Here is a 20,150-nt window from a genome sequence, read left to right as displayed (position 1 = left end):
TGTGGCTCTGAGGAGCAGGTGACTTCCACCTTTCTGAACCCCAATTCTTTCTTCTGTAAGACTGTTAAGGGGTTGGGAACATTGCTTAGGGTAGAGGACTTGCCTATTGTGCTCCAGCCCCTGGGCTCATTCCCTAGCACCACTCTGATTGATTGATTGATTGATTGATTAAAATAGTAGTTTCTACCTTGTCAGAAAATATTTTAAAATTTTTAAAATTATTTAATGTGTATGAGTGTTTTGTCTGTATGTATGAATGAACACCACATGCGTGTGGTTCAATCTGCTGCCTCTGCCTCCCAAATGCTGGGATTAAAGGTGTGTGCCACCACTGCCCGGCTCTTCCCTTCTTTCGTGGGTGCCCAGGAGTGTTACTTGGCAGCTTGGTGTGGGATAGATGGAGCATGGATTAATTAAAGGTTTAGAAAAGAAATCCTCTCACTGATTTCCTAAGAACAGGGAATAGTCAATTCCACTGTGCCTAACACTGGAGTTTAGATGTGTGTCATACATATGCATGGAGGGATGAAGAAACTGTGTGCTGAATAGATTTCTCTCTCTCTCCTTCCCTTCCTCCCCCCCCATGTCTATGTTAATCTGTGGAGTATGCTGGTTATACACTTTCAAAAGTAGATGATTGGGTAATTGAAATATTGTCTGTTTGATGATGAATTGCATCAAACTGATGGAATTAAGAAAAGCCTAGGACATGGGGCTGGAGAGACGGTTCAGTGGTTAAGAGCACTTGCTACACTTATAAAGGACCTGAGTTTGATTCCCAGGACCTACATGAACTCCAGTTTCATACACCTAGCGTTAAAAACAAATCTAAAATGAAAAGAAATGCCTAGGACATGAGTGAGGTGCACCTTTGAGTGGTACATCTGTGAGGATTTTTCTAGAGAGAATTATTAACTGAGGGGATGCCCACATGAGTACATGGACCAGGGTCCTTGACTGAATAAGAAGGGGGAAGGAGAAAGCCAGACGAGGGATGACATTCCCTTTTCTGTGCTTTCTGGTCCACTGAAATGCAAATAAGCCGTCTCACGTTCCTACTGCCATGTCTTCCCAGAACACAAACTGAAATCTACCCTTTCTCCTTTAAATTGCCTTCTGTCAGCTGTTTGGCCAGAGGGACGAGAAAAGTCACTAGTATCCTTGGGGAATTGATATCCTCATAAGATGGTGAGCAGAACTGGGTGAACCTGCCAGGTCTTCCCTGCTCTACCTCTGCCTAAGTTTGTCTTTCACGATGTGATCTTAAAGCATAGCTCAGTTTTCGGACAGCTGCACCAGAGCTGTCAATGGATGCTGTGACCCTCCCCCAAGTGGCACGGAGCAAATTAACACACATTAGGAGGGAAACTTTCTAAGGCTCAGAACAAACATTCTCCCAGAAAATCTCTTAGCCTCAGAGCACCTGGAGACACCAAATGAAAGCCAATGAAAAAGGAGAGATTTGGCCCATGTGCCTTCGAAAGGCCAAATGCAATTAGAGTGAATTAAAATTATCTGCTTGAGCAGATTAGCTATTTTCACACCAATTCCCAGGCCTCAGGAGCGAACCTAGCTTGGCTGCTGACAGGCCACTGATACCATCATATTTAATTTTTAGACTTGGCTGTGAAATTTGGCTCAATGTGAGTCTATGTTTTGTCAGACCCACAAAAGTGGGAGAGGGTTCCTGCTGGGCAGTCTGAGTTGGGGCTCAGTGACTTACAGGTTGTGTGACCTTGGACAAGCAAGCCATTCCACCCCATGGACAGCCAACTCCACAATGAGGAAAACAACCTCTGTTCTGTGTGCCTCCTAAGAAGCTTCACCTGAAACTCAGAGAGATGGGGTTTGGGAACCATGAAAGCACCATATGAACAGCCAGGACAATTGGGTTCACAGATAGAATCCTTTCTGCCTCATTACCAAATCTGTGTTGAATATGCATACTGTGGATTTTACTTAACCCCCATTCTTGCAACATGACCCTTTTGAAAGTGTCAATTTTAGAACTGAAAACAAGATATGCTTAGTCGGCCTACTTACCTCCCAACAAGAAGACAGGCTAATTATCTCTGAGACAAAGAAAGGACTGAAGTCATGAAGAAAAGGAGGGCCATTCTCATCCTGATGGCCTTTCTTTCCTTAGTGAAACCGACATTTAAACCCAAAGCCACAGATTCTGGTAGAAAGTTAAGCTTCAGAAGACAGGTGTGGTGGTGCACATCTGTAAGTCCCAGCATTTGACAGAGGCAAGAAGGTCAAAGAATTTAAGGCTATATTTTGCTACACAGAGAATCCAAGGCCAGGCCCAGAGGTGGCTCATTCAGTGAAAGCATCTGCTGCCAAACCTGACAACTCGAGTTCAATCCCTGGGACCTTGTGCTGGATGGTTTTATGCCAACTTGACAAAAGCTGGAGTCGTCAGAAAGGAAGGAGCTCTCGGTTGAGAAAAACACCTCTGTAAGATCAGGCTTACAGCAAACATGGGGTATTTTCATAATTAGCGATTGATGGGGGCGGGCCCTGCCCATTATGGGTAGGGCCATCCTGGGTTCTGTGAAAAAGCATGTTGAAGAAGTCAGTAAGCAGCATCCTCCATGGCCTCTGCAAGAGCTCCTGCCTCCAGGTTCCTGTTTTGAGTTCCTGCCCTGACTTCCTTCATTGATGAACAGTGCTATGGAAGTGTAAGCCAAATAAACCCTTCCCTCCCCAAGCTGCTTTCTTTGGTCATGGTGTTTTATCATACAAGAGTAACCCTGACTAAGGCAGATTCACATGGTGGAGGGAGAATTTTTCAAGTCTTCTAACCTCCACATGTTCAGCATAGTACATGCATCCACACATAAACACACACAACAAATCAGTGTGGTTCTTAAAAACAGTTCAGGGCTGGAGAATGGTTCAGCAGTTAAGATCACTCACTGCTCTTCTAGAGGACCCAGGTTCAGTTCCCAAGCTCACACCCTTCTATCTGTAACTCCAGTTTCAGAGGACCTAATGCCCTCTCCTGGACTCTGGGGGTATGAGGAATATGCATGGTACACTGAGGAGCATACAAGAAGAACTCTCATATACACAAAAATACAACACTCATATACACAAAAATAAAATAAAAACACATATACAGTTCGAAACTCAACCTGAGCTGTGTGAAACCCTGTCACAAACAAACAAACATAAACTTCTTCTGTTCATTGTTTTTCTGAAGGTGATGTATCAAGTTCAGGTTACTGCCCAAGCCAAACTTACTGGTCCAGCTCGAACTTGTACATGCTGGGCTGACAATATGTATTCAGCAAATATTTACCAGGGTGGGAAAGGAAGATGTAACCTACAACTGTTCTTTCCTTATACTAAGTTTCTGGAGTCCCAGAATTGGAAAACACCATGCTCAAATTTATATCTCAGCAAATCTGAGATCCCTCTGCTTTTGAGACAGGCCATTTTTAAAAATGTAGCATATAAGCAAAAGTTCTAGTCAGTTAAAATATGACACAATGCCTTTTTAAAAAACCATCTCTACACTTTGATTTTAGAGATGTTAAGTGGAAAGATACATATCCTAGGATAGATAAGACTGCGCCTTTTTTGTGCTTTTTTATTTTTTTATTTTTTAAACAAAAGTAAAGCTTTTTCCTCCTGATAGGACAGATTAGCAGACTTCAGCCTGTCTCATGGTCAGCCTCAGCTCCTTGCAATCACGCATGCTGTAGAATCCGTCTTTTGTGTGGATGGAAGGGGGACATTCTGCTTTGCTTATAGATACAGTAGCACAAACTATAGGTGTGGACTTACAACTTGGACCATGAAATACTTGAAGAGCAAAAGCAATCAGTCCTGAGGTTTATGGGGAGGCTCTAAGGTGCCAAAGGCGCTCGCCATATCAGCTGTGTCTCCTTGTGTAAGTAGTGCTTTTGCTTTTTCTTCTTTTACTTCATCTTGATTTGGCGACTGTACTTCGGTTATCCTGTTGTTCTAGTTCAGGGAAAGCAGCTGGACGGCGAGGGCCCCTTGCACAGGGAAGTTAAGCGTGGGCAGGTGCAGGCACGTGTGATGGCAGTGCCTCACCTGCTGGGCTAAAAATGACATTCGTGTGATGCAATGGGAGCTTCTGAGTCTTTTTTAAGCAGAAGGAGAGCTAGAAATAAAGCTTGTGTGACAGTTGTAATTGGTTTTGGGGGGCAGGCAGTCTCTCCATTTAGAATATCTTTATTCTTTTAAGAAAATTCTTCTCTCCTACAATACATCCTGACTATAGCTCCTCCCCCCTTCCAGTCCCTCACTATCTCCTCAAGATCTACTCTTCCCCACTTCCCCACTTCCCAACCCCTGTCTCATCCCAGAAAAGAGCAGGCCTCCAGGGGAATGTCCTTGTTCATAAATTCTATTTGAACTAGAACTCTTCCTACTTCTAGTTTTTTGTTTGTCTGTTTGTTTGTTTGTTTGTTTGTTTGTTTTTGGACACTCTTATGTAGCCAGGGCTCACCTTGAGCTCAATATACAGCCAAGGATGACTCTGAGAACTGTGAGTGTGGTATGCCATGTAAGCACTCTACAGCTGAGTTACGTGGCCAGCCTTAGTTTGTTTAATTACCCCATTCCTACCATCCATTGGGACATTATATATACACAACAGCGAAGAGAATCACACACACACACACACACACACACACGTTCTAAGTGACTAGACCACAGGTGAGGGAAAAAATGAATTATTGTAGTTATCCTAGGGGCCTTGTTATCATGGGATACCATGATGCCTTGCTCTTTGCCATGGTCCTTGGGTCATTACTGAAATGAAGGGTGTCGGTAGCCCTCATACTGGGCAGAAAACTGTCAGTGTTTGATCTCTGATGATGGACTGTTTGCCCACTGTTCTCTCCCTTGCAGTCAGAGTACCATTTTGAGTACACAGCGTGTGACAGCACAGGTTCCAGGTGGAGGGTCGCCGTGCCACACAGCCCGGGCTTGTGCACCAGCCTCCCGGACCCCGTCAAGGGCACCGAGTGCTGTAAGCAGCCTTCCTCTTCCAGGGTCTCCCTGATACTTAGCTCTGACCTCTAACCTAAGCCTCTTGCCGTCCAAGCCAGGCTCTTTCTCACAGCACAGACATCAGATTTTTCCCCTAGTTAGTTCCACTCCTATCCCTTCTGAAATGTGGTGCAGCTGCAGAAATTTTATTTAGCCACGAGTGGTGGCACTTGCCTTTAAGCCTAGCAGTTGCAGACAAAGGCAGATGGATCTCTGTGAGTTAGAGGTCAGCCTGGTCTACAGAGTGAGCTCTAAAACAGCTAGGACTACATAGAGAGACCCTATCTCAAACACGTGCGCTCATCCGCGCGCGCACACACACACACACACACACACACAAAACACAGAAGGAGGACGAGGAGGAGGAGGAGGAGGAAGAAGGAAAAAAGGTTGCTTAATTCAAATCCAGTATCTGAATTTGATTTTTTTAAAATTCAGATCCAATGAATACAATATAAACAATCCTGAATGTCACACACACACACACACACACACACACACACACACAGATGCACTCTTTAGTGCATGCTCATGCACACACCCTTCATTTTTCTTTTCTGCCTGTGTATTTCTCTCTACCAGCCACAGCAGTCACTAGGCAATATTCCAGTTTGCTTTTGTTCTTGGAAGGAAAAACCAAAGAAAATGAGCTTGTGCAGATTCAGGCTTTAATAAGCACTGGGCATCATTTCAGGGAGCTAGGTCCTTCTGACCAGAAAGGCAGTGAGTTGTAACTCCAACCCTGGCTCTCTGACTCTGTCTTTACAGCTTTACTATCCCCACTGCCCTGTTTTTAGGATGCAAAGAGAATAGCAATAAATAACAGGGACTAGATTTGAGGGATTATTTAAAGATTTTCAAAGGAGATTAAGCACATTCAAATTCCGATATCAGTTTAGCCTACTGTCTAATGCAGGGAGTTTGAGCATTGAAAAATGGATGTGACTGAGATCTGGGCAGAGCTGAGGCTTGACTAATAGACACAAAAGAGCCATCCTCAGTTGACTCAGTAGACATTAGTGAGCCCCTAGCATATGTAAGCACCTACTATGTGTGCACATGATGGTGTACTTATTACGCTGGGTGAGTCCTACCTACAAGCACTGAGGATATAGAAGAAGAAACAGATATCCAGTTCATCTCTTCTGCAAACCTTTATGGTGCTCCTGTGATGGCATTGCCCTCTCTGAACCAGTCACTTCCTGGGGGAGTCCAGAGCCCCAAGGATACCATGTAGATAGAACGTGTTAGTACAATTCGAGAAAGAATCAGAATTAAGGGTATTTATGATAAGGAGTAGCTAGGAGGACCAAAGCAGGTGTTTGGAGGTGGAAAAGTAGAGACACATCGGGGCTGGGGCTCAGCATGAACTCAACACAGAGAATGCATCAGGAAGGCAACAGGAAGCCAGGCTAGAAAATTAGGATCCAGGAAATTTAGAAGGCAGGATTCCAGGCCAGAAGCTCAATACCACAACCTAAAAGCTGCACCACTCTGTTTGTTGTCTAATATCTGTATCGTTCCAATCTGACTATGTGCTATCAAAACAAAACAAGCGCTTCTTTTAAAAGAGAGACAGAGAGACAGAGAGACGGAGAGACAGAGAGGCTGGAGAGATGGCCCAGCAGTTAATAGAACTTCTGCTCTTCCAGAGGTCCTGAGTTCAATTCTCATCAATCACATGGTGGCTCACAACCATCTATAATGAGATCTGGTGCCGTCTTCTGGCCTGCAGGCATACATGCAGGCTGAATGTTTTATACATAATAAATAAACAGAGAGAGAGAGAGAGAGAGAGAGAGAGAGAGAGAGAGAGAGAGAATATTAAAACAGGAAATCAAGCAAACAGGTTTAACAGATGCTGATAAACTCAGCTCCAATGACAATAGTAGAATCCAAAAGGAAGAGACACAGGCCATAGGATAAGGGGAATGAAGGCTGAAGAACCTTACATGGTCCTGAAGGCCCAGCATCCTTCTGGCTGGAGTGCTTTAAGAGTAGCTGAAGCATCTTCAAGGAAACAGGTCATCAGAGATGTGCAGAGTCAGCCTGACCCCCAAAGTCTTTGCCCCCCTCCCCCCCACACACACCAGGTCCAGGATTACAGGAGAGTCACCACCTTGCCTGACTTTAAATCCTTTCTTTATAAAAAATATTAGCTTTATTAAGACACAACTATTTTTTCAACGATGTTTTATTTTTCTTAATTGAGATAGGATCTCTGGGTAGCCTCGGCTGGCCTAGATCTTGCTGTACAGACAAGGCTGATCCCAACAGTCCTTCCTCTGCTTTCAAAGATACTACTTCTTACACACAGTGAAGTTCACCCCTTGTTGGGCAAATTTCAGGGCTGTTATAATCTTCACAGTAATTCTTTTTTTGTTTGTTTGTTTTGTTGTTTTTTTCAAAACAGGGCTTCTCTGTGTAGCCCTGGCTGTTCTAGAATTCAAGAGATCCACCTGCCATTGCTTCCCTGAGTGCTGGGATTAAGGTGTGTGCCACCACAGCCCAGATGTTTGCAGCAACTCTTAACCACTTAAGTTTCGAGGCATTAAGGGTCTGAAAAAAAAAAGATCTTAGTGACAATCTCTCTGCAGTCTCCTACCTCACCTATGGTAACCACAAATGTGCTCTGTTTCTATGACTATTTTGTACAAATATCATCACACAAGATATTCCTTAGCCCTGAGCTTTAGTGGTCCAGACCCCAAAGTCCTGAACCCGAGGTCCTAGCTTTAGGTTGCCTTCAGCCCCATCACTCCTCCAGAGACCACAGTGATCTCAGCACTACCTCCCTTGTCCCTGCTCTGCTTTTCAGCTTTCTCTTGCAATGCCGGGGAATTTCTGGATATGAAGGACCAGTCCTGCAAGCCCTGTGCGGAGGGCCGCTACTCCCTCGGCACTGGCATCCGATTTGATGAGTGGGATGAGCTACCGCATGGCTTTGCCAGTCTCTCGGCCAACCTGGAAGTCGATGACAGCATCTCAGAGTCCACTGAGAACTGCACTTCGTGAGTTTGGGAAACATCACACAAGTCTCCTGGGGAAGGGGCCGAGGTGCACTCTGGGTGGTGTTCTGTGGTGTTTCTGAGGCTGGAGAGAGGACGACACACCCTCTGGAGCCAGGGGTGGGAGTAAGGACTACTGGATGTGATGACTACTTTGACCCATTCTGCCCTAAGCTTACCATTGACTGACAGACATCTGTGAGAAGGAAACATAAAAGGAATAGAGGCAGGTAGACAAAGGATGACAAGCATCTAATGGCTCAGCAGGTTTTTTTTTTTTTTTTTTAAAAAAAACATAATTGTATTTTCTCTGTGGAATCTTGAGTGACCATATAAAATTCATCAACCTGATTAGAACGCAACATATAAAGTATTGGTTGCATCGCTGACTTTGGTGCCAAACTTCTAAAACTGGCTTTGCCTGACATGCTGTTGTGGGTTTGGAGAGGACAGAGTAGGGTTAGAGCTTTGACTTGGGAATGAGATCCTCTAAATCCCTTGAGACTCCATGTCTTAGTTACTTTCTATTGATGTGAAGAGATGCCATGACCAAAGCAACTTATAAAAGAAAGCATTTCATTGGGGGTTTGCTGACAGTTTCAGAGTGTGACTCCATGCAGCAGTCAGGCAAGCTTGGCCCCGGAGCAGTAGCTGAGATCTTGTATCCACAAGCAGGAGGAAACTGGGCCTCGTGTGGGCTTTTAAAGCCTTCTCCTACAAGGCCACACCTCCCAATCCTTCCCAAACAGTTCTACTAATTAGGGATCAAGGGCTCAATTTTATGAGCCTATAGGGGCCACTCTCATCTGAATGAATCTCAACTGAATATATATTTCAGATGTGCTTTTTTCAGATTGGCCCTATGCTGGATGTATACATGGAAGATTTGTCTTGAACCTACACAGGAGCCCAGTAAAATTGGCATTGTGATTTCCATTGCAGAGTGAAAAACTGGAGGCCCAGTGAGGTTAAGAATTCCACTTTAGTTTCCTATTTTGAACCTGAAGAGATTGGTACTCAAACCCACTCCCAAGTTTTTTATTGCTCCACACCACCACCTTCAAATAACACAATTTATTTGCTTATTTGCTTACTAACTTACTTATTTTGGTTGTTCACCATATGGTTTCTCTGTGTAGCCTTGGCTGTCCTGAAATTTGCTGTGTAGACCAGGCTGGACTCAAACTCCCAGAGATTGATCTGCCTCTGCCTCCCAAGTGCTGGGATTAAAAGTGTGAGCCAGCACACCTGGCAAGTAGTACTGTTCTTAAACAATGTGGTACTGATTAAATAAGAGTGTATATATAAAAGTTGTAGCCAGATGTTCTGGCATATGCCTCTGATCCAGCACTTGGGATGTTGGGGTAAGAGGATAGAAATTTTCAGGCCAGCTTGGGCTACATAATGTGGCCCTGTCTTTAAAACAAAACCAAAACCAAACAAAAAGCAAAGGCAGGCTGCAGACATGGCTCAGAACTTAAAAGCATTGACTTGCTCTCCCAAAGGATTGGAATTAGATTCTCTGCACCTACATAGTGGCTTACAATTGTCTATAACTCCAGTTCTAGGATATCTAATGCCCTCTCTGGTCTTTGCAGGCACCAGGAATGCATATGGTGCACAAAGATACATGCAAGCAAAGCACCATACACATAAACATAAATACATCTAAAAGAAACTTGGTTTTGTTTTGTTTTGAGACAGGGTTTCTTTGTATAACCCTGGCTGTCCTGGAACTTGTTTTGGAGACCAGGCTGGCCTCAAACTCAGAGATCCATCTGCCTCTGCCTCTCTGCCTCTCTGCCTCTCTGCCTCTCTGCCTCTCTGCCTCTCTGCCTCTCTGCCTCTCTGCCTCTCTGCCTCTCTGCCTCTCTGCCTCTCTGCCTCTCTGCCTCTCTGCCTCTCTGCCTCTCTGCCTCTCTGCCTCTCTGCCTCTGCCTCAGTACTTGGATTAAAGGTTTTTGTCACCACCACCCAGCAAAAATTTTTAAGAAGAAAGCAGACCCGCCTAGGGTGTGTAGCTTAGTGGTAGTACACATGCCTAGCATGTTCAAGACCTTGAGTCCAATCCCAGATCCCCAACACTGGTCAAGGAGTCGAGGAGAAGAATCTAGAGCGATGCCTCTGGTACTAGAAATCAATCAAACATGTTGTGATTATGGAACATAAAGTGTCTTCAGCAGGGACAACACTAGCAAGCATCAGAATGCGAATGTGACCCACTTATGGTGTCCTTTTAATTATTCATCAAACTTCAAGAGTTATTTATAGCTGATACCGTGGAGTACAACAGCATTAAATGTCTCTTTCAACAAGCTTGTAAGACTATGTAGTTGGGGCAGACACAGGAGGGACCCTTAATGGCCATTGTTAAACAGTTGCAGGTCTTGGGCTAGTCTCAGAACAGAAACACCAGAACTGTCTCAACTTGTTCTTTTCTGGAATCACCCTGAGGTCCTTGGGTGCCGGAGCTAGAAACTGGGGGGATACATTATTCTGTAAGACAAGGTTGATTTCGTCCTCCCCAAATCTACAGGCTAGCCAGGAAGAATTAAAGTATGGCCAGAAGAAGATACCAGATTGCAATAAAGCTTCAGAGATCACAAGAAATCAAGGAAATGAGATTAAAGCCCAACTAGCCACCCACTGGCCTATTGCATTAAATAGCAACACTTCCCACCACATCATAGGGCAACCATGCAGTCTGGTCATTCCAAATTTGCAGAGGATGTGGAGCAACAGGGGACTTCTTAAATTGCCAGCTGGGATAAATTGGTACACATTTTGGGGAACAAGGTATCAGTACCGGGTAATACTGGGAGTTCCCATACCCTATGAGCCAGCAACTGTCCCAGGCACTCTGCTCAGATGTGTGTACAGATATAGGAACAAGATCAAGAACAAGAATGTTTGCATCAGAATGTGAACAATTATAAAAACCCTGGAAGCGCTCTACATGTCCAATAGTCGTAAACAAATGTGTAAATAAATAAATAAACTAGAACCACACAAAGAACACTAGACAGCAGGAAAGATGGAAGGAAAGACTAGGAGTGTATGAGTCAGTGAAAGAGTACATATAGAGCATAGATTAGACATGGGTTTCATCCCCACTGTGTGTGTGTGTGTGTGTGTGTGTGTGTGTGTGTGGTGTATGTGTGCATGTGTGTGTACTCACACCATTGTATAGCAATCTCCATCCTAAGTAAGTTTTAGAAAATTAAGAATGATGCCATTTATATGGCATTTCAAAACATGTAAAACAACATAAAGATACAGACATAACATTTCATGAGAACATTACCAGAGTCAAGAATTCAACCCCACTTGATAGTTAGGGAGAGAAATGCTAGAAGAAAGGGAGGGGCTTACAAAGGTGCAGGGTGGCTTCTGCTGCATTTGACTGCTCTGTTTTGCTTTTAATAATGTTAATTTAGTCTTGACAATTTTATGTATACAGTGTATTTTGAACACATTCGTCTCCAGTGCCCACCTCACTCCCTTTGGAACCTCTCGTCTTCCCAGCATGTGAGACAGCAGAGCCTATTATATCTCCAGCCATGAGCTTTTGACCAGATTTACAGTGGCAGACATGGATTACCTCCTGTGGAACAGGCCTCAAGTTAGAAATTGTTTGTTCCCCACATTACCTCTCATGCTGCTATCGCACCAACCGGGCACACCTTGCCTGTTAGTTCAGTACTATAGCATTGTGGGTATATTGCTGGGTAATACTATTGATGACTTTTCTCTCCCAACAACCTGCATAGCACCTTCCAGTACTATGAAAGCTATTCTGTGTTGGATTTTTTAAGCTATGTGGTAGACAGACATATGCTCATTTTACCTATGCATAATTCTTAAATGGTTGACAACATATTAGAATTTTAATATAGAATGAAATTGTGGAGATAAAAAAATCTCAGGGCATTCTTGCAAAAGCAGGTAAAATCAAGGGAGGCTTTTATCTGTCTGGACAGGGTGTTGCTATATATTCCTGGTTGACCTGGAATTCACCATGTAGACCATGATGGCCTCAAGTTCACAGAACTTCACCTGCCTCTGCCTCTGAAGCACTGGAATTAAAGGTGTGCGTGACCATGCTTGACACAAGGCTGACTTCTTAACATTAAGTGGCATTATCTATCTATCTATCTATCTATCTATCTATCTATCTACTATCTACTATCTACTATCTATCATAAGACTGGAGTAAGAAATAAAGAGGAGGAGGAAGTTTGTTTGAGGAAGATGGCAAGTCCAGAGGCAGAGAAGTTTGACAAAGGAATTGAGAGAAACCCTACAGATTTGCCTTATAAAGTACAGGCCAGGGATGAGAGCCCTATCCCAAGAGCATCGGGAAGTCATTGCAAGGGTTTAGAGCACTGAAGTGATGTGGTCATGTTTTCCTTCTGGGTGTTTCTAACCATGGTGTGGAGAAGGATTGGAGGATGCAGGGCCAGACACAAAATGAGTTTGAAGGCTGTTCAAGAGACAGTGTGGTAGGGAGTGAGGAGGAGCCATTGGGCTGGGTAGATAGAGTGAGCCTGAACAGACAAGACTGAACATTTCTAGCTCTCCTGCCACTTCTTTCTGATAAAATGTAGCATTGTAAAGCAGATGTTTCTGGAAAAACAAGTGGGATTAGATTGGATAAACTTCTGAGTTCTCAAGGATATGTTTGCTTATGGATTTGAGAACTTTGGGGATAAACAGTTTTGTACTTGAATCCTAGTCTTGTCAATTGAAGGCTTCCTGATGTTGGCCAAGGTACTCTCCATGCCTCAGTTTTCTCATCTGTGATATAGTCCTCCTTCTTACCGATGAGCGTAAAGCATGAAGATGAAACATGCCACTCAATAGCTGGTTGATCTATAGCTTCCCATGCCTGACTCTACCTACCATCTACCTCCAGTCCAGTGGGAAGAAGCATGGAGCCACACCCAACTGTCTTCCTCTAGTTGGCTGTACCTTAGCCCCCTTGATCTTCCTCAAAGTGCCTGTTGTTACTCTTCCTTGAGCATGTTCAGGTCTTTCTTAGTTACTATTTTATAACTGTGAAACAATACCATGACCAAGGAAACTTTTTCCCCCTGAGACAAGGTTTCTCTGTGTAGCCTCGTCTGTCCTAGAACTAGCTCTGTAGACTATGCTAGTCTCAAACTCACAGAGATCCACCTGCCTCTGCCTCAGCACTGCAAGGGTGCTGAGATTAAAGGTGTGCACCACAACTACGCAGCCAAGGTGACTCTTAAAAGAAGGCATTTAATTGGGGGCTTGGTTAGGCCTTGACCATCATGGTGGAAGGCAGACAGGTAAGACACTGGAACAGTCACTGACAGCTTTACATCCTGATCTGAAGCCTAGATAGAGGTGTTGTGGAGGGACTGACCTGGTGTGGGCTTTTGAAACCTCAAAGCCCACCCCCAGTGACACCTCCTCTAACAAAGCTCCACCTCCCAATCCTTCCCAAACAGTTTCACTAACTGGAGACCAAGCTTTCAAATCTATGAGCTTCTGGGGGCCTTGCTCATTCAAACCAGAAGAAACAAGTTTCAGCTTTTGACACCTAAGTCTGGAGTTCCCCCAGAAATCCTAACAGGAGGACATGGAACCTAACACATGGCACGAAGTTTTGTGGGGGTGTACTGCCGTCATAGCACTTAGTCCCTGTTCTTTCACAGGTCCAAGTGGGTCCCCCGGGGAGACTACATCGCCTCCAACACAGATGAATGCACAGCCACGCTGATGTATGCTGTCAACCTAAAGCAGTCTGGCACAGTTAACTTTGAGTACTACTACCCAGACTCCAGCATCATCTTTGAATTTTTTGTAAGCTCCCAGGTGGGAGGGAGGGAAGAGAGGGTTAGGGGAGAGGTCAAGATTCCCCGAGGCTCGGATTCATTTTGTAGGAACCAATCACAAGGGTAGCCATGTTTGGGATGTTTGTTTGTTTGTTTGTTTTCTCTCTAGAGAAAACCATGAGCAAAATGAGCTGAGCCTGGGGATCTGAGGAAAAAAGATACAAGGCAAAGAACACTGATGGGGGAGGACAGAGCCTGTGACGTTCCTGTTCAGACTTGTTAGGACATGCAAGGGGCTGAGTTGCAAATTATTTCTCTGAGGTCAATGTTCAGCCATTATTGTGTGTAGCTTTCTTGTTCTCAGTTTGTGCCTGGAGGGACTTGGCTGCTCTTCTCCTGTGAGAACAGTGTTATAGAACATCACACAGGATGGAGTAAGGCCCTCCTTTCCTCAGGAAGCTGAACCTCTCCTCCAAACCCCTTCTGCCTCAGGTCCAGAATGACCAGTGCCAGCCCAATGCTGATGACTCCAGGTGGATGAAAACTACGGAGAAAGGATGGGAATTCCACAGTGTGAGTATCACACCAGCCATCCCCGAGATCCCAGAGGAGGGGGCTGAGGATCCTAATGGAGAGATTCTACTCTAGTGCCCATGGAGGGGGCAGTCTGAGACATGAGTAATTCCTCTCTTTGTGGTTGATAGATAAAGCTATACAGTGGCCAGTTTGCTCCTATGACTTTATCCCAGGAGCCAGAGCTTTTTAGCTTTGAGGCTGTGTTTTCTGGAAAACCATAGAGGAATGAGCGAATGCCAGTCTCCCTTACTGCCAGCCCCCTTTGGCCCTGTTATGATCTCTCCATAAGAGATGCCTATAGTATATGATGCAAGGATCATATATGGAGGATCAGGGAAGAATGGGAGAGGGTTAGAAAGACAAAGCTACAAAAGGCAAGTTAGCAATGCCCAATATTGTGATGAACTAACAACTACCTTATGCCTTTTTTTAAGGTTGAGCTAAACAGAGGCAATAATGTCCTCTATTGGAGAACCACAGCTTTCTCAGTGTGGTCCAAAGTGTCCAAGCCTGTGCTTGTTAGAAACATTGCCATAACAGGTACAGAAAACAGCTTGGATCTGGGGTCTGCTGCTGGCTTCCTGGACTCTTGGCTTCTAGGGGACAATGGGCATTGGTCCCCAGGGCCTTGGTGTCTGGGCTTAAGCTTTGATTGTCTATACCATTCTTTCTTCCTAGGGGTGGCTTACACCTCCGAGTGTTTCCCCTGCAAGCCTGGCACATACGCTCCTAAGCAGGGCTCCCCTTTCTGCAAGCTTTGTCCAGCCAACTCTTACTCAAATAAAGGAGAAACTTCTTGCCATCCGTGTGATGCTGACAAATACTCAGGTGATGTTTTGGGGGGTAGGATATGGGGGAGGAGTGGGGTACCAGTGAACACACAAAGGAAACCAGGAGGCTTATCCTATTGGTCGCCCGAAGATGATAATTCTTTGTTGTTTTGTTGTTGCTGTTGCTGTTGTTGTTTGGTACTGGCTTTCCCCTCGGTGTGGATGTGGCCGAGGCTAAGAGCCTGGCTTTCATATTTGTTTTTGTTTGTTTGTTTGTCTGTTTGTTTTCTGAGACACGGTCATCCCATATAGCCCTGGCTGTCTGGCACTCACTTTGTAGATCAGGCTGGCCTAAAAAAACACACAGAGATCCATTGCATCTGCCTCCTGAATACAGGAGTTAAAGGTGCGTGCCACCAGGCCCAGCTTGACTTTGAATTTCTGCTCCCTCTGTCTTTACCTCCGAAGTGCTGAGATTATAGGCAAATGCCATCATGCCTAATAGTTTAAAAACAAAACAAAAAATCAAAACAAAACAAAAAAAAAAACCCTATTACTATACTTAATCTATAAGAACCAAGAAGCTGTATTGGCAAGCACAAACTTTCAAATTTATTTTCAATAACAAATAGTAATTACATATATATTGATGAACCAGGCTGCCTCCATTTTGGGCTTGAAAGCCATCTTATAATAAAGACAAGCTAGGTTCATTCCTGTTTACAATTAAATCTCTGTTTCTCAAAGATTGGGCTGTGCCCCACCTGCAACCTTAACTACAAATGGTTCTGTACTGCCTGTTGCAGGGATGGCAACCACACCTTTGTTTCAGGAGGTTATCATCACCGCCTTGCAACCCTACCTTTATTTCAAAAAGTTATTATGACCACCTTGTCATGTTCTGCTCTTGGAACTCCACCTCACCTATTTGCCTGCCAAATCCCCACTTGGAAACCCCCTACCCATGAGCTATAAAAACCCTTATCTGGCCCATGTTCAATGCCAACCTCTTGAACTCTACCTTAGGTGGGGGGGGTGGTAATCAGTCCATGTACACAAATTTAAAAAAAAAAAAAGGTTTGTTTTAATTAATTTGGCCATGCTGATTTGGGACAGTGCTCTTTCTCCTTAAATCTTTGGGGTTAACAGTATGCATCAATACAAACCTACCTCGTAGAGCGGTCAGACCAGGCTATGGGCATAACCATTTGTTGTTGTTGCTGTTGTTAAGACAAGTCTCAATGCTCTAAAAGAAACTAGAGAGACGCCTCCACAAACATTCTGATGTGGACAAAGGGACTGGAGAGATGGCTTTAGTGGTTAAAATGTGTTCTGCTCTTGCAGATGACCTGAGTTGGGTTTCCCAGAATCCATGGCACTCATGTGTGGCAACTCACACCTGCCAGCTCACACCTGCCAACTCACACTGCCTGTAACTCCAGCTCTAGGGAACCTGACACCCTACTCTTCTGGTCTCCATGGACACTGCACTCACATCACATGCACAAGGCCAACCACAAACATACTTTTTTTTTTTTTAATTTTTTTTTTTTTTAAGAGAAGGAAAAAAAAAAAACAAGACCTGGTCATTTAAGAACATGTCAGAACACCTGTGTAAGAGAGGTAATGTCACCAGCGTGCTGCTCAGACAGCCCAGTGATGGGTACCAGGTCTAGACATCAGAGTAGGCTATGAAACAAGCAAGAAATAGGAGAGTTCTGCTCTGCCCTCTCCCTAGGAACCCTCATCACGACCCTTTTCCCCCTTCTTATACAGAAACATGTACAAACCCAGCACAAGGCCCATGCGTATAGATCCACATCCCTCTGTAGACGGTCCCATGTGTCGCACAGGTAGCATGCGGTTGCTAACCCAGGACCAGCCATTGACCTGTGGCCTGCTTGCTTCTACATTCCTAATACAAACGCCCTGTTTTTCTACCCGGATCTTGCCAAACATGGATAGTTTTTCGGCCAGACAAGAAAGTTTAGATCTGGGAGGAAGTTTCTAGCTAAACATCTAAATTCCTGTTTTTCCACTTTAATCCGTACGCCTCTTCCCTGCTCCACCTCTTATCAATGGTGGCCTTTGTTAGTCTTTCTTTGGCTCTAATTCTAACTCTGCAATTGTGCAAGGGTTTGAATGACAAGGCAGTCGTAGAAAAACCGTGTTTCTGTCAATGTTGTATAAACTGATTTCTACCCAAGAGTTGTCATGAAATTGTTAATCAAGGAGCTGAATTCATAGAACTATTCTTCGGTCGCCAATTTCTCAATCTGCCCCTTTGACTCAACCTCACCAACTCGCAGTACAAAGAAAGTCACATTTATTGGAGATGTAACTCTTTAAGGGGAGAGGCTGGGAAAGATTCAAAGAGTCGAATATGAACCTAGCATGGAATGCACTTGAAGGTAGTGACAGAAGACCAGGTCACACACACATATACCTTGAGTGCTTACAAGGACTTGCCTTGGTGCTACAGTCAGAGTTGGTGCCTGTCCTCCAGGTTGAACCAAAAAGGAGAAAAAATCTGCCTCTGTGGACACACAAATGTAGAAACTCTCCATGGTGCAATAGGGACCTTTGGAGGCAGAAAAAGAGATGTGGTTGGTCTTCCTGGAAAGGGGACAAGCCTCCGCTGGCTGAGATCTTTCAAGGTGAAGCTGCAGTGTCATGGGGACAAGATATTTGAGGTGGAAACGATATAAGCCAAACTAGGAGACTCATGGGGCAATTTAGCATGGCAGCTCACACCAGCCCTTTGTGCTGTGTTAAATACTAGCAGTTTGTTTCCTAACAGAAGTGCATACTGTTCAGGAGCCAGGACTCCAGAATACACTCACCAGGTTCAGATCTCAGTTTCACAGACCTCGTTAGATGTGACACCTGGGGCGTGTTGCTTGTTCATGCTGCAGTTTTTACACACGATCTTAGTGGAGGCCCAAGAAGCAACTGTGCCTCCATGTCTTTACCTCTAAAATATTAATGATAATGATCATGTCTGCCTCGTGCAGTTACCGTCGGGGATTGGCTAATGCAGGGAAGGATCCAGAAATGGGCCTGGTATTTTGTAATTGCTTTTTTTTATTGTTTGTTTTGTTTTGTTTTGTTTTGTTTGAGACAGGGTTTCTCTGGGTAGCCCTGGTTGTTCTGGAACTCACTCTGCAGACCAGGCAGGCCTCAAACTCACAGAGATCCACCTGCCCCCGCCTCCTGAGTGCTGTGTAATTTCTGTTTTAAAAAAATGTTCCTTGTAGTGTTGGGGATAGATCCCAGAACCCTTACACACGGTGGGCAAGCTCTCCCCTCAGAGCTTCAGCTCTAGCCTAAGCACTAATTATTATTACACTTATTTATTTTATTGTGGGGGGAAATGGGGGCTTGTGCATGAACATGTGTGTATGAGAACAACTTGCAGGAAGGAGTCAGGTTGTCAGGCTGGGGACCAGGACCTTTACCCACTGAGCCATCCTGCCTGCCTTACCCCTTTAGCGTTAGTTTCATTAATTCATTTTTTAATGAAGGACTATCCAGATACCACTCTTACAGAATGAAAATGTTCTCAGTATAGTTTACAATAATAGGTCATGTGTATAGAAGTTTACACTCAATACATTATCTCATTTATGACTCAAGGCATGGTGTGGGAGTGAGCTCTCTGTTTACAAGTGAAAGGTAAGCTCGGAGAGGCCCAGGGGCCTGCCCAGCTCCTGAGCTGCTGCTATGAGCTGTCCTCTTATGTGTATCAGGGTCCTATGCCTGCTGAGGAAATGTTTTCTTTTGATAAAATGGGTCTCAGAGAACAATGGACTATAAGTGGGGGAAAGATACTGGCAGGCGAAGGGAGGTGCAGAAAAAGGACCTAGGGCCCGGGGATAAACGCCTTCTTACATTTTTTTTTCCCCAGGAGCAATTCTCCTCAACCCACACTCAATCCCTCGCCCTACCAAACATCTAGGTGACTTTTTCACACTTAACTAATGCTCATCTTAAGCCTCTTGCTTAAACCAGAGCTAGGAAAGTGAGGTCTGTCTCAACACTCCAGTTACTTACTTATTAGAGCCATTTTCACTGTAGTCTGTGTGTAAACAGCTGCACCATTTCTGCTAAAACTTAGACCTCAGGTTAAGCAAATGTTTAACTAGCAGAACAGAGGTCCTTGTGCCAAATACATTTTCTAACACTTGTGCTCTGCCAGACCTGATACACAAGAACTGGGAACTGGCAGGTGTTCAGCACCTCCCTCCCCTCCCCGCCCCCCCAAAAATCTCTCCTGGCCAAGTCAGTCACCAACAGGAGTTTCTAGTTCCCTCTCTGAGGAATTGGGCCTCCTGCTTGTTTACCAAGTAAACGAGCTGAGATGATTCCAGATGTTTCACAATGCTTTCTTCCTTCTTGCCCAGCCTAATAAGACAGGGACAGAAGAGTGGGGAGATACTCAGTCTCAGAACCCCCAGTGCAGGCCAACAAGGCATCCTTACAAGAGTCTATGACAGAGGAAGTCATCTGGGAAAGGAAAGGGACCTGTTGAGAAGTAAATGCTTCACTAAAGGGAGAGGAAGAGACACTAATCTATTAAATCTCCTGGGACAGTTACCAAATAAAAAGAATGAACAAGCTTACAGGCATAATGGTGACTGACCTCTCTCTCTCTCTCTCTCTCTCTCTCTCTCTCTCTCTCTCTCTCTCTCTCTCTCCCTCTCTCTAATGTATTGTTTACTTCTGTGTTTGTGTGTGTGTGGCTGTGGGTGTATCTGCACACGTAGGTTCCGAAGGAGGCCAGACGAGAGCATTGGATCCCCTGCAGCTGGACTTAAAGGCAGCTATGCACTGCCCAATGTGGGTGCAACTGAGCTCTATTCTCTGAAAGAACAGCAAGTGCTCTTAACTGTTAAGCCATCTCTTCAGCCCCTGTAACTTCCATTTTGAGTCTGTGAGTGTGATGGGCCAGGCACTTGCTG

The 20,150-nt window shown here is 44.7% G+C and overlaps 1 protein-coding gene across 4 annotated transcripts in view; it reads left to right on the top strand.

Annotated features, from left to right (window-relative positions):
• Elapor1 (endosome-lysosome associated apoptosis and autophagy regulator 1) overlaps positions 1-20,150 on the top strand; it is a 77,018-nt gene that overhangs the window by 36,965 nt on the left and 19,903 nt on the right. For 3 of the 4 annotated variants that reach the window (XM_034500153.2, XM_034500154.2, XM_076933142.1), the window contains exons 2-7: positions 4,891-5,011; positions 7,850-8,042; positions 13,724-13,871; positions 14,336-14,416; positions 14,854-14,959; positions 15,098-15,247. In XM_034500153.2, coding sequence (XP_034356044.1) covers positions 4,891-5,011; positions 7,850-8,042; positions 13,724-13,871; positions 14,336-14,416; positions 14,854-14,959; positions 15,098-15,247 — 799 coding nt within the window. The remainder of the gene's footprint in view (positions 1-4,890; positions 5,012-7,849; positions 8,043-13,723; positions 13,872-14,335; positions 14,417-14,853; positions 14,960-15,097; positions 15,248-20,150) is intronic. The other variant, XM_076933143.1, reaches the window with a different exon arrangement.

Source organism: Arvicanthis niloticus, chromosome 4, assembly GCF_011762505.2.
Source record: "Arvicanthis niloticus isolate mArvNil1 chromosome 4, mArvNil1.pat.X, whole genome shotgun sequence".
In the NCBI taxonomy this organism is placed as follows: Eukaryota; Metazoa; Chordata; class Mammalia; order Rodentia; family Muridae; genus Arvicanthis; species Arvicanthis niloticus.
Note: the sequence above shows the minus strand (reverse complement) of the source record. Positions and strands in the feature narration are given on the sequence as shown.